The 14,315-nt window shown below is 34.8% G+C and overlaps 1 protein-coding gene across 1 annotated transcript in view; it reads right to left on the bottom strand.

Annotated features, from left to right (window-relative positions):
* Positions 1 to 14,315, bottom strand: part of grin2bb (glutamate receptor, ionotropic, N-methyl D-aspartate 2B, genome duplicate b) — a 57,099-nt gene that overhangs the window by 19,343 nt on the left and 23,441 nt on the right. Inside the window, exons 3-8 of the mRNA XM_073842772.1 lie at positions 13,073 to 13,187; positions 12,619 to 12,827; positions 10,418 to 10,589; positions 3,630 to 3,783; positions 3,399 to 3,527; positions 1,774 to 2,045 (exon numbers count right to left, since the gene is read on the bottom strand). Of these exons, the coding sequence (XP_073698873.1) occupies positions 1,774 to 2,045; positions 3,399 to 3,527; positions 3,630 to 3,783; positions 10,418 to 10,589; positions 12,619 to 12,827; positions 13,073 to 13,187 (1,051 nt within the window). The remainder of the gene's footprint in view (positions 1 to 1,773; positions 2,046 to 3,398; positions 3,528 to 3,629; positions 3,784 to 10,417; positions 10,590 to 12,618; positions 12,828 to 13,072; positions 13,188 to 14,315) is intronic.

The raw sequence follows: 14,315 nt of genomic DNA, 5'->3' as shown, positions 1-14,315 counted from the left end.
CATAGCGGTTGGATAATTCACATTAGCCTAGTTTTTCCAAGCAAAGATGACAAGAAAAAAAAAAAAAAATTACCACAAAACCAGTCAGCATGTGGTTGCCCAAATATGTCATCAGTCGTTTAAGGATCATAAACAGTAGTGTTAGGATGTCACATGCAACAATGTGCCGTGTAACCATGCATGAATTCACTTATGAGCAAAAATTATTCACTGTTAAAAGGATAGTTAACCCAAAAATTAATTCTGCCATTAATTACTCAACCTCATGTCATTCCAAACCCGTAAGACCTTCATTCATCTTCAGAACACAAATTAAGATTTCTTTTAATGAAATCTGAGAGCTTTCTGACCCTGAATAGACAGCAACACAACTGACACATTCAATGCCCAGAAAGGTATTAAGGACATCATTAAAATAATCCATAAGACATTAGTAGTTAAATCATAATTTTATGAAGATATACTAGTACTAAAAAGGTATTGCGATACCTGGCTTTTAAAAACGGTACAATTCCGCATTGTACTAATACCGGTACTTTAAGAATGCATTTTGATATATTTTTGCAGTATTAACACCTGTAATTAAAGCAAAGCGGAAAACGCCGACAGAAACGTTACAGTTGAACTTGACAGACATATTATTGAATGGAATGATAGTGGTACTACTGCTAATAATATAATATTAATTTACAAAATGTATTAATTTATAAAATCAAATTAATCTTTGTAAATTATTAGACATTTGATTATTGAAATTTATTTAAATTATTAAAATTGAATTAAACTATTAAAAAGGAATCCAGAAAATGAATGGAAAACAGATAAAACTGAATTTGAGGAAAATAATAAAACATTTTATAGGGCCTTAAAAATGCAATTTTTGTTAAACTTTTAAGAAACTGCTGTTAAATTGTGTAAGTTTCATGATTTCAATTAATTAGACATAGTTTTTGATTAATATTTTTTAACGTAACCATTAAAATAGAGTTTAGAAAAAAAAAAAAAAAACGAAATCCAGAAAAATTAAAATGGAAAAAAAAAAAAAAAAAAAAACTTTGGAAACTAGGGAATATAAAAGTTATTTCATAGGGCCCTGTCTTTGTTTTATTGTATTTGTCTTTTAGTTTGTTACTTGCATCTACATGTTCTTATTATCAAAAACAGATAAAATAACAAAAATGACTGTATCATATAAATTGTATAAATTGTACTATATATTATGAAATAAGATTTGCCTTTGTCCTTTTAGCTAACTTACCAAAGTTGCAAAAATCTCTACATCAGTCGTTGCTTAGCATGGTCCTGTGTAGTGGAAATGGCATGCGATTTTTAGGTTTTTTTGTTTTTTTTATGGGGACAAAATGCTTTTTTTAATAGATAAAATAAATATAACCTCCATTTGGATCATCTATTACTTATAGCTGTCGTTGCACATTAAACTGAGACAGAAGAACATTTAATAACATCAAAAAAATTACACAGTTCACCTTAAATATTGCATCATTTATCGGCTAGTCTGTGCGAATTAACCTTAGCTGTTAAACACCAAGGATAAAGTGAGTTTGGTGTATCAAGTCAAGTCACGTTTAGTTCAAGGTGGTCTTTGGGGAAAAAAAAATCCAGGTTTTTTATGTCCTAGAGGTGGAATAGATCAAATCTTTTGACAGTAGGATAAATGAGATCAATAAGAACTATAATTTTAATAACAGTTTTCAGATGCCCATGCTTGGCTTTTTGCACATACTGTTGAATATGACCAATAAGCTCTGTTACCTTTTTATCACTCAGGCCAGTCACCTGGTCCACATATTCCTCTTGAATCATGAATGCGGCCAGGTTGGCAGTGTAGCTGGCAAGGAAAATCACAGCGAAGAAGGCCCAGACCGAGACCATAATTTTGCTAGTAGTGCCTTTGGGGTTCTGTACGGGCACAGAGTTATTGAAGACCAAACCCCAAAGTAGCCAAATAGCTTTTCCGATAGTGAAGGAGGGACCGCCAGGCTCTGATGGTGTGTAAAGAGGTAGAGAAATTGAAATAGAGAGTTATTACATTATAATTTAATAAGAATAAGAGGGGAGTCAAGGGCAGAGGAAGAAAATCCATAATAACTAGCCATACATTAACTATTCGGTTTAGTATATGTTCAGTTAACTATTTCAGTCAAAATAATCAATAATGTTCAGAGAAGCAGTACATTGCTGAGCATGAAATCAAGCAATACAACATGGAAAGATGGATATACTGGCCAAAATTTCAAAACGACACTGCATTTATATACATTAATATAAATATATACATTTATGAATAAATAACTAAATTTATAATTAATTTAGATTAAATTTTTAGATGGCTGTCTCCTCAAAAAGTTAGATAAGAACAAAATTCATCAAATATTACAAAATATTACATAAAAGAGCCACTGATATATATTTACACTACCAGTCAAAAATTTTTGAAAAGTAAGATTTGTAATGTTTTTTAAAAAAAAGTCTCTTCTGTTCACCGAGCCTGCATTTATTTGATCCAAAGTACAGCAAAAACGGTATGTAAAAACACTATGTATGTATTTTAACATATTTTAAAATGAAATTTATTCCTGTGATCAAACCTACATTTTCAGCATCATTACTCCAGTCTTCTGTGTCCTTCAGATTTGTATTTATTTTTATTTTTGTGGGAACATAAAAAATAATAGAAATTAATACTTTTATTTAGCAAGGATGCTTTAAATTGATCAAAAGTGATGATAAAAACATTTATAATGTTACAAAAGATTTCTATTTCGGATAAATGCTGTTCTATTCATCAAATAAACCTGAAAAAATTCTCCTAGGCTTTTTTCAACATAATAATAATAATAATAATAAAATGTTTTTAAGCAGCAAATCAGAATATTAGAATGATTTCTGAAAGATAATGTGACTGGAGTAATGATGCTAAAAAATCAGCTTTAAAATCACAGGAATAAATTACATTTTAATATATATTGAAATAGAGAAAAAAAAAACATTTAAATAGTAAAAATATTTCAAAATTTTGCTGTTTTTGCTGTAATGCAGGCTTGGTGAGCAGAGAGCAGAAAAACATAAAAAAATCTTACTGTTCAAAAACTTTTGACTAATGGTGTATATGAATATTTACAATATTGAATATTATGTATGTTAAAAAACAAACATAAAACACCATTATTTAAGATGAAAACATAGTTATGAACAGAATATATATTAAATAAAAATATATTATAATGAAAGGCATTTTTAGATGGTTAAAAAATGCTAACATAAAACAATATATACCAAATGTTTATTGGCGCTATGTATGAAGATATAATGTATGCTATAGATTTGTGTGTGTGTGTGTGTGTGTGTGTGTGTGTGTTTATAAAAGCGTGTGTGCACACCTCGTCCATCTGCCAAGCAGCGATTATAGCCAACAGGACTGAAGTACTCAAAAACGAAAACAGCCACGGCTGAAACTATCAACAGCATAACGAACATCATTACCCAGACATCAGCGCTGAAGGGCTCTGAGAGCAAAAAAAAAGAAGGGAAAAGAAATTATTAATGAAGAGTGCACTTGAATTGGGAATTTTTTTCTTGAATGCCATTACAGTGTGTTTAGCACTTACCTAAAAAGGCAGAAGGCGACACTGTGCCATTGCTACGAGAGACCATGACACTAATCCCAGTCTCTATGAAGGGCACAGAGAAGTCTATGACCTCTGACCTCTCTTCATTAATGGTCAGGGACCCCACTGCCATGTGGGCATTCTTCAACACCACCTAGAAACGAGGAAAAGAGGTTATACTGACTCTGAGTTATATCGAACATGGACTTGTCTAGGCATGCCGCAACAGGGTGAGAAGTAAAAAGGTGAAAGACGGATAAAATAGCAACTTGTGAATGAAAAACCACGATGGAAATAAACAAGACTGTGAGACCAAGGAAGTCAGAAATCAGGTTACTTTCTACACTAGGTCGCAGTGGCTTTTAATAGCAATTTCTCCTCCTTTTCAACCTTTCCCTAATCACCTCTTCCCCAAACCCATCACTTGTCCAGGTATATTTAGAGTTACATATAAGGGGCCTCCGGTGATATAGGAAAATGGGACAAAACAGAGTTAATAAGGTGAATGTATGCTACAGGAAGGCTTTGACAACTCAAGGGGCCACAAAGCCGGATCTCTTTTGCCTCGAGGGCCGCACTCCTAATTTTTATAGCGCCTCTGTTATATTAATAAGGCTACTGAGTGTTATACACTTGCACAAACATGTACCAAACTAAGTCACTCCCATTATAATCAATGAAGCTGTACTGTAAGCACTCATCTGTGGCACAGTTTGCAGAGTGGACTATAGATTTCCGCTTGGTGTCGGATTTTTTAAATTGCACTGTGGATTTACCGTGGTCACATGCGGGCCGCAAGAATGCCCTGCGGGCTGCATGTTGAGTAGTGCTATTCTATATCCTATTTTCCTTCCCAAAATATGACTGCGTTTTGCATATTTGCTTGCGTGTGTGTTGCGTTATAGCATCTATCACTGAACATGAGCATGTCTTGGAGCATCAGATCTCGTAAAGACATTAAGTAAACATAAAGCAACCTACTAAGAGTCTGCGGCTCCAAATGTGGTGGAGTTCTCCGAGTATTCATATGACTAGACCCGAAAGGGAACTGCATAACATCCATTCCAACTGTGGATTTACATATGATCCGGTAACTCATATTATTTCTCATCTGAATTAATGCACCAGCTGTATTTTCCCTTGGGCTTGTGCAAACTCACTTGCTCACATTTTCTCTCTCTTTCATCTGTTCTTGTCATGAGAGATACTTTTCAGATTTTCGTTTTTGGAAAATAATATATACTCAGAAATCCGAACGATGGTCCAGAACTGTGTCCAAATGGTTATTATGGCTAACTGAAACTAAAACCATAAAAAGAGAAAACATTGTTCTTACTTGAAATAAGATAAAGGTAACACTTTACAATCAGGTGTCATTTGTTAACATTAGTTAATGTATTAACTAACATGAATAATGCATTTATTACACTGTTTATTAATCTTTGTTAATTTGTTATTAAAAATACAGTTGTTCATTTTAGTTCACAGTGCATTATTTAATGTTAACAAACACAACTTGTGATTTTAATAATGCATTTGTAAATGCTGAAATTAAAGGGATGGTTCGGAGTAGAATTGACTTCATTGCTATGCACTCCGAAGCCCATGTATATACCCCATCCAAAGTTTTTTTTTACCTTAGTCGAACATTTTTGGAGATATTAGAGTTTTTCGAATTGCTTGTTACAGGAGTGAATGGGACATGTGATGTATCTCGTAAATTGCACCACTAAACGTGCAAGTAATCTTACCAAACTTCTACAGTAGTGTAAATAGGTTATGTACTCACAAAACGCTGCATCAGAACATTTGTAAGTCCACCATGAGTGTTTTAAAAACACGTTTTACCCGATCCTCACTAGTCTCAAAAACTACAAATGGCGACACGTCGACGTCACTTCCCTGGTTTGAAAAAAGCACGTAAAAGTCCTCCTACAAGTTGACATGCACACAGATGTAGTAGGAGGACTTTTACGTGCTTTTTTCAAATGTGTGTTTTTTCATATGTGTGTGTGTGACCCTGGACCACAAAACCAGTCATAAGGTTAAATTTTACAAAATTGAGATGTATACATCATATGAAAGCTCAATAAATAAGCTTTCTATTGATGTATGGTTTGTTAGGATAGGACAATATTTGGCCGAGATACATCTATTTGAAAATCTGGAATCTGAGGGTGCAAAAAAATCAAAATACTGAGAAAATCAACTTTAAAGTTGTCCAAATTAAGTTCTTAACAATGCATATTACTAATCAAAAATTACATTTTGATGTATTTACAGTAGGAATTTTACAAAAAATCTTCATGGAACATGATCTTTACTTAATTTCCTAATGATTTTTGGCATAAAAGAAAAATCAATAAATTTGACCCATACAATGTATTTTTGGCTATTGCTACAAATATACCCCAGCGACTTAAGACTGGTTTTGTGGTCCAGGGTCACATATATATATAAATATATAATTTTTTTAATGTACTGTAATAGGCATAACTGCAGTGTGAAAAAACTAGGCATACAGTTGTATATGCTCCTCTTATCCATCATATGCAGAGGTATGGTAGCCAACGAAGAACAAAAGTGGATGATCCAGCAGGCTCTTGAGTGAGAAATGAAAAAGGCACTATATAAATTAGGAGTGTGGCCCTCGAGGCAAAAAAGATCTGGGCCCGTATTCACAAAACATCTTAAGGCTAAAAGTAGCTCATAACTTGCCGATTTAGGAGAAAATCTTAAAAATAATGGGCGTGTCAGTCCTAAATTTAGGACTCATAAGTTTTTGCTCTAAGAGTGTTTCACAAAGCGTTTAGCGCTAAAACTAGCTCCTAAATCTGTGCAACGTAAAGACTGATTTTAAATCAGTGATTTATACGCGTCCGCAAGTTCGCTTGGGTTTGTGAAATCACTCATTTTGCGTGGCAGTGTGCACGGCTTCTCGAGTGAACTGTTCGCGCGTCACCCCATTTCTCACGAAAAATTTGAAAGATGTTTTGGCTGAACAGGTACGCCGGTACAAACATCTCTATAATCCATCAATGCATGACCATAGAAATAGTCAGATGGCAAATAACTCATCGTGACCAGTATTGGCTTTTGCCAGCAAAAACTTTTGTAAAAAAGTTTGTGAAACTGTACATTTTAACACTGTTGTGTTGGTTTTACTGTTGAAGACTGCTGCAATAAAAATATTTCTCATAATTGCTTTTGTTAGTGTTTCACATTACTTATTTTCATAGGTGTAATTCACGGGTGGGATGAGTGGGACACGTTTTGCAAAGCTCGATATTGTCCCACCACTTTTTTGAACATCTCGCAGCACGGATGTATCTAATGCTGATGAAACATTCCTTTCTGTTAAATAAGGTGCTGACGCTGGAATCTGTAGTTTTTTTTTTTCTGAAATCATGCTTAATGTTCGTTGCGATGTTAATTAGCGATGCAACTTTCTCAATACGGCTCGTGCTCAGTGTTCACATGCGAGCACTTCAATCTAGGGCTGGGCAATTTGGCTTAGAATCAAAATCTCGATTAATTGAACATTCTAACCCGATTACGATTAATGAACGATTATTTTATTTATTAATAAAATTATATTTAATTATATTTATATAATATTTATTTTTTTGCCCTCATAGTTCACTGACAAGTTTTGTACAGTAAATATGCTCACATATTACAAGCGAGAGATTTTTGGATGAAGGGTGCATTACTTGATTTTAAAATAATTGAAGGAAACACACTATCTACGATCTATGATTATTAAATGAACATCAGTGTTGAACAACTGAAATTAAAGCAAGCATTGCTTAAAACGAAAAGTCACATTTTTCTTTAATTAGTGAAAATAAATAACTTGCACTATTGGAAACAAAATAAATAATTTTCAATGTTTTTCATATTAAAAGTAGAAAATAAGCAGTATTTCCTCTAAATAAAATTACCCTTGTATATCCTGTAAATACTTTTTACTGTATAAATACTGTTTAAGCTCTCCATCGAAATGTCGGCGGAATAACGGAACGGAGCGCTTGTGTTTTTTAAAGGGAAAGTAATTGAAATAATCTTCCTGGAAAAATTTTAACGATTATAGGTTCTGAATGTCGATTTCGATTATTTTTCGATTAATCGCCCAGCCCTACTTCAATCCCTCGCTTATGACTCATTACGGTTAAAAATCAAAACAAAATACACACAAATGTGTCTTTGATATAGGATCACTGATGAACATATTTAATTTTATTAAGGGATGAAAAACTTGTGTGACGGCGGATTAGATCCGAAACCCTTGATGACTCATCTAACAAACATTCTACCACTAGACTATTGGATACTACTAATCATTTTTGCATATATATGCATTTATTCACTGCAACATTTATCTCGAGGCTAATAACATATTATTAAAGTACATGTAAGAATAAAATTATCATGTTAAAAACTAGTTTAATGTCAATACATTATGTACACATGATCAGAGCCTGTAACCACAAAACATTTAATCTTACCACTAAAAGTTCTCCTAAATGCTAGTAAAAGTTTTTAGCTAAGAGTTTTCTCTTAAAACCTATTCACAAAGCTGCTGAGACAAACTTTTACTAAGGAATAGAGAGAAGTCTTAAGCTAAAAGTAAGGGCGGGGTTGACCTCGTTACTATGGCTGATTTCGGCATGCTTATTAACTATGCACACAATGATTGGCTGATAGGGGAGGGGTCTCTGTCAGACATTCATTCATAGAAATATTGTAACATGCAATATTATATCATATTTAAATAAAGGTTTTAAAATAAAAATGTTGCAATATTCAAATAAAGATTTTAAAATGCAGGCTAAGTGTCACTAATTAAACGTGTATCTTCAGCCTCATGTGCGCTCCTCGTATGCATATAAACAGCCTTTTAATTAACAGGGTAGAATAATCATAGATGATAGTAAGGCAAGTAAACGTAAAATAAAATGTTACGTTCTCTTACTTCTTACCCAACTTGTTCGTGAAAACAAAGTTGGGATAACCTTAAAAAACTAAAAAAGATGTGTGGGAAAATATGTGTGCAAGTAAATGCAGCTTTTGTCCAGAATCAAATATGACTGTGAAAAGTGCTGGTATTCTTTGCAAAGTCAGGCAAATTAAGGCAGAGATTGTAGAATTTAAGTGACAAACAACTGCTACAGCTAAACGGACATTACTTTCAAGTTGCCGATAATGTTTTCATGTAACCTTGTTATGCTATTGCAGATTAAAATCCTTAGCCTCATTAAAATATTTATTGCATTCATAGGAAGCTGCCATTCGAGGATTGTCAAAACATTGATCTGTGGCGTTATTGGGTTGTTTTTATTTGTTGCAATTCTGCAGCAGTCCTTTGCAATTAAGACCGCACCTTCTGAAAAGCTCATTATCATCCAATGCTTCTAAAATGTTTCTGTTCCGAGGCAGACAGCCGGCAACAGCCATTATAGGATAGTTTTAGGACTTGATCTTAGTGACTTAGGAGTCCTCTCCACTACTCCTAACATTTCACAGATTTAGGAGCTAGTTTTAGTGCTAAAACGCTTTGTGAAATACTCTTAGAGCAAAAACTAGGAGTCCTAAATTTAGGATTGTTTTAAGCATTACGTTTAAGATGTTCTCCTAAATCGCTAAGTTACGAGGCTACTTTTATCCTTAAGATCTTTTAGGAACAGGGGCCAGAATTTGGTGATGTGCGCGCGCAGGCAGCACATGCTTGCGGTGCAGAAGAACGCGTCGAGTATAAATCGGCCTAAATCATGCGGTCTTAAACGGACAAGATCAAATCCTAACCTTCCTAAAATTGATGTTGCTGGCGATCGCCTCGGAACTTAAACATTTTAGAAACACTCTGCATGTATATTATGCACACATATTCCTACACAATTTTTTTTTAGTCTTGGAGGTTATCCCAGCTCCAAATTTTCATTTGATTATATCCTACTTTGGGCAAGAAGTAACAGCTGTTCTTGCGTCCAGTTTGGTTTTGTTTTACGTTTGCGTATCTCGCTATCAGCCATGATTATTCTATAATGAATAGAAAAAAGCCTTTTACGACGGCACCGATAGCCTAGCGGTTAGTGCGTCAGTATATAGCATGTATCCGCTCAAAGCGCCCTGAGTTTGATTCCCGTTTCGAAATGTTTTGCTGCTCGCCCCTTCTCTTCACCCAATTATTTTGTGTTAGTTTTCCGCTATTCTGTGTCATTAAAAGCATAAAAAGCTCTTTAAAAAAGTCTGTTTACATGCATATCAGCTAATTGTTTATTATAAGAAGCACACAGGTAAAAGGCTGTCAATCATTTGAACACTTGTTTAATAAGTGACACTTGCCCTGTATTTTAAATTCTTTATTTGAATGTGGCAACATTTTTGCTAACTTTTTAAAACTTTATTTGAATATGGCAATATTTACAACAATATTTCTGTGAATAAATGTCTGACAGAGACCCCTCCCCTATCAGCCAATCACTGTATGCATGGTTAGTGAGCATGCTGACATCATCCATAGTGACGAGGTCAACCCCGCCCTTACTCTTAAGACTTTTCTCTACTGCTAAGTAAAAGTTTGTCTCAGCAGCTTTGTTAATAGGTTTTAAGAGAAAACTCTTAGCTAAAAACTTTTACTGCTATTTAGGAGAACTCTTAGTGCTAAGATAAAATGTTTTGTGAATACGGGCCCTGACTTCTTAGCATACATTCACCTTATATTCAACCCAAACTCTGGGCTTAACAAGAACCAGTAGTTTTTTTACTAAAAGCATTTTGAAACTAACCTCTCCGACCATGCCATTCCATGTCCCGTTGATCTTTTTGCCATGTTTCCCGTTGGTCACCAGGTAGAGATCGTAGGTGAACTTCACAGACTTGGCGATCTTTTTGAGGATGTCTATACAGAAGCCCTTGCAACAGCGTTTAATGTAGATCCCTGAATCTCCTGTCAGATTTCTAGAAATAGGAAAACAGGCAGAGAAGATTAATGTTAGCGCAGGAAGTTATTTTTCTAAATAGTGAAGATGGCGTTTAACAAATTTTGCCTTAGCTGTTCATCAATCCCTAATCAAAATACCATTTCATAATAAATCTGCATCTGAAGAAATCAATCAGTGAGTCAACATAACCTCAAAATGACTAATGACCACTGCACTCACTATCGCATTGACTACATCCGAACAAGGAGACTTAAATTTGTCAAAACTCACATTAATCTCGGATCATTTCTCACATTAAATGAGTGTTTTAGCAATAATTTATTACAAGAACGCTAAATGAATTCAACACTAATTTAACAGATATTTTATAATCAATATTAAAACTAGACATGAGATACCAGTTTAATCCATAAATAAATCTGTTTTACATTATCAGTGCAGAACCGCACACACCACACTTTCTTACTATATGATATAATCTAGTCGTGACAGTGACAAAGCACAATGAATCTGAAAACTGAATGTGGATCTGTACTTAGTGCTCTCATGAGACAAATATGCCTTTTGGCAGTCAAGATTAATCACTGATCTCATATTGTTCTCAGATTTAAGATATTTTACCTATACTATGTAGCTTTATCCATCTTGGATATGGTTAAGCAAGTCACCACAGACATACAGTTGAGGTCAAAAGTTTACATACACCTTGCAGAATCTGCGAAATGTTAATTATTTGAGCAAAATAAAAGGAATCCTACAAAATGCATGTTATTTTTTATTTAGCATTGACCTGAATAAGATATTTCACATAAAATATGTTTACATATAGTCCACAAGAGAAAATAATAGTTAAATTTATAAAAATGCCCCGTTCAAAAGTTTACATACACTTGATTCGTAATACTGTGTTGTTACCTGAATGAAACAACTGTGTTTTTTTTTGTTTAGTGATAGTTGTTTGTAAGTCCCTTGTTTGTCCTGAACAGTTAAACTGCCTGCTGTTCTTCAGAAAAATCCTTCAGGTCCCACAAATTCTCTGTTTTTTCAGCATTTCCGTGTATTTGAACCCTTTCCGACAGTGACTGTATGATTTTGAGATCCATCTTTTCACACTGAGGACAACTGAAGGACTCATATACAACTATTACAGAAGGTTAAAATGTTCACTGATGCTTCAGTAGGAACCACAATGCATTAAGAGCCAGGGGGTGAAAACTTTTTAAAATTTGAAGATCAGGGTAAATTGAACTTATTTTGTCTCCTAGAAAACATATAAGTATCTTTTGTAGCTTCTAAAGGGCAGTACTAAATAAAAAATATATATATATATATTTAGGCAAAATAAGAATAATGTACATATCTTCATTCTGTTCAAAAGTTTTCACACTTAATGCATTAGGTTTCCTTCTAAAGCATCAGTGACCATTTGAATCTTCTGTAATAGTTACCTCAGTTGTCTTCAGTGTGAAAAGATGGATCTCAAAATCATACAGTCATTGTTGGAAAGGGTTCAAATACACAAAAATGCTGAAAAACCAAAAAATTAGTGGGACCTGAAGGATATTTCTGAAGAACAGCGGGCAGTTTAACTGTTCCGGACAAACAAGGGACTTTGTTTAGTGAACAACTATCACTAAACAAAAATAATCATTCAGGTAACAACACAGTATTAATAATCATAAACTTTTGAACAGGGACATTTTTATAAATTAAATATCGTTTTCTCTTGTGGACTATATGTAAATGTCTTTTATGTGAAATATCTTACTCAGGTCAGTACTAAATAAAAATGTAAACTTTTGTGTATGTAAACTTTTGACGTCAACTGTACAGTGCAGTACGTGAATTTCACTGGTCACTAGTATTTTTTACAAATCCTGTTTAAATTACATTATGACTCATATTTTCATTGTCCAGTTTTTTGGACCTCACTGTACTCATCTGTGATTTAGACAAGTATTCACTTATAACACCTGCTGTGAAATCTAAGACGATTATCTAAGACGATTTTCTGATTATCAAAACTGCTCCTATTGGATTCTCACTGGAGTTTAAGCTGTTTTCTGCACGGCACTGTATTCCTCATGCAGGTGCCACTGAGGGGGTCAACATCCTCCACGATAACAAACGGAGCCTCCTCCAGCGTAACAATGGACAGGTGGTCGTCCTCCCGCTCCTCAGCATCCGAGTAGAGCTCGAACCGAGGCCACACGTGGTACTTCATTGCCAGAGACCCGTTCTCCCATTTACCGACCTGTGAAAGTGCAAAGAGGGCAAGATGAGAGCAGGAGATCAGAGAAGAATAACGAGTGAGATAATGAGAGGGTGTTGAGGTTGAAGTGGCTGCGATTGGATTAGTGTGGGCTAAATTTGAGGATGGCTGAAATCTTGAATTAAGATAAAGAGTAAATGAAGGCTGATAATTACATCAGGGAACTGCGCAGCCGCGAGTTAAGAGAAATCAAGAGGCAAAAGAGAGAAATGAGGAGAGATACTCACCCGTTCATACTGCCTGTCCTTATTTAACAGTATAATAACCAACTTTGGGTGCATCTGAAAACCGTCCTCGCTGAAGGAGAGGTTACGCCCTTCAAATGTCACATTCATGAGGTACCTGAAGAAAAAACAAAGCAAATATATCAGACCAAACACATCTGGTGGTTATTAACACAAAGGCACCTTCCTCGCTTAGACTTGTATAGCACAAATAATTCGAAACAATTTACAGGATCTCTCAATGTCAGCATTTTACATGGTTTTCCAGTGTACCTAGTGTATAGGTTTCTGCACACCATCCGCATATGTCCACACACATTTATAATGCAGGAAAGCAGGTTTGTTGCTAGAGGCAATAGCAAATTGTATTCACAATGGCAAATGTGAATCTGGCAGCCTCCTGGTCACAAAACCACTATTATGTCTTTTAAATCCAGCCAGTTGGAGAGTCTTGAGGAACTGGTATGGCTTTCACCTTAACAAGATACAATAGCCATGAACGTAATAAAATATAATAATCCAAGGAAAAACATTTATTACAGAGGTGACTGATATTACATATCAGATCTTTTAGCCTTTACTCATCCAAGAACACATTAACAGCAACTTTTTACTTGAAAGTAGCACATTTTTGTGTTATAATTATAAACCAGTTTGCTGCATCTTGAAACAGTTGGCTTTGTTTGCTTGTAATGGATGCTGTGGATGAGACAGCAAGCACCGCATGGAGAATAGTTTAATCCAAATGTCAACTTCTTTTTTTCCAAAAACAGCATGCTTGACCTCCATCACTTAGGAATTAATCCTTGTCACGCAACCTTAAGAACCAGAGGATCTTGACTAGATTGCCTTGGATAGCTTTTGACATGGTCAGCCACAAGCTGTTCATTTCAGTGGTCACCGTGTTTACTAATTTACTGGTTTATTTGCTACTGATCATACAAAGTTAGTAAAAAAGCCTTATTTATACTAGCCCTTACCCCCGGAGTTCCTCATGGCTCGCTAGTTGGTCCTTTAATTTTTTTTTCCATCTACATCAGATCAGCCTGCATTGCCATCTAATCAGAGTGTAAATTTGATTCCTCCCTCACTGGCCCACCAGATTTTCTCAAATAACCCCTTCGAGTTCATACAAAATGCTTTCGCTCGAGTTGTAATTAACCTCTGTTGTAATTAACCTCTTTCGTGTCACCAACCTACTCCACAGACAAATTTGGGCAGTACTTAATGGACTGTCTGAGTCTAG

Source organism: Garra rufa, chromosome 6 (genome assembly GCF_049309525.1).
Source record: "Garra rufa chromosome 6, GarRuf1.0, whole genome shotgun sequence".
Classification (NCBI taxonomy): domain Eukaryota; kingdom Metazoa; phylum Chordata; class Actinopteri; order Cypriniformes; family Cyprinidae; genus Garra; species Garra rufa.
The sequence above is the reverse complement of the archived record's forward strand: the minus strand, read 5'-3'. Positions and strand labels throughout refer to the sequence as shown.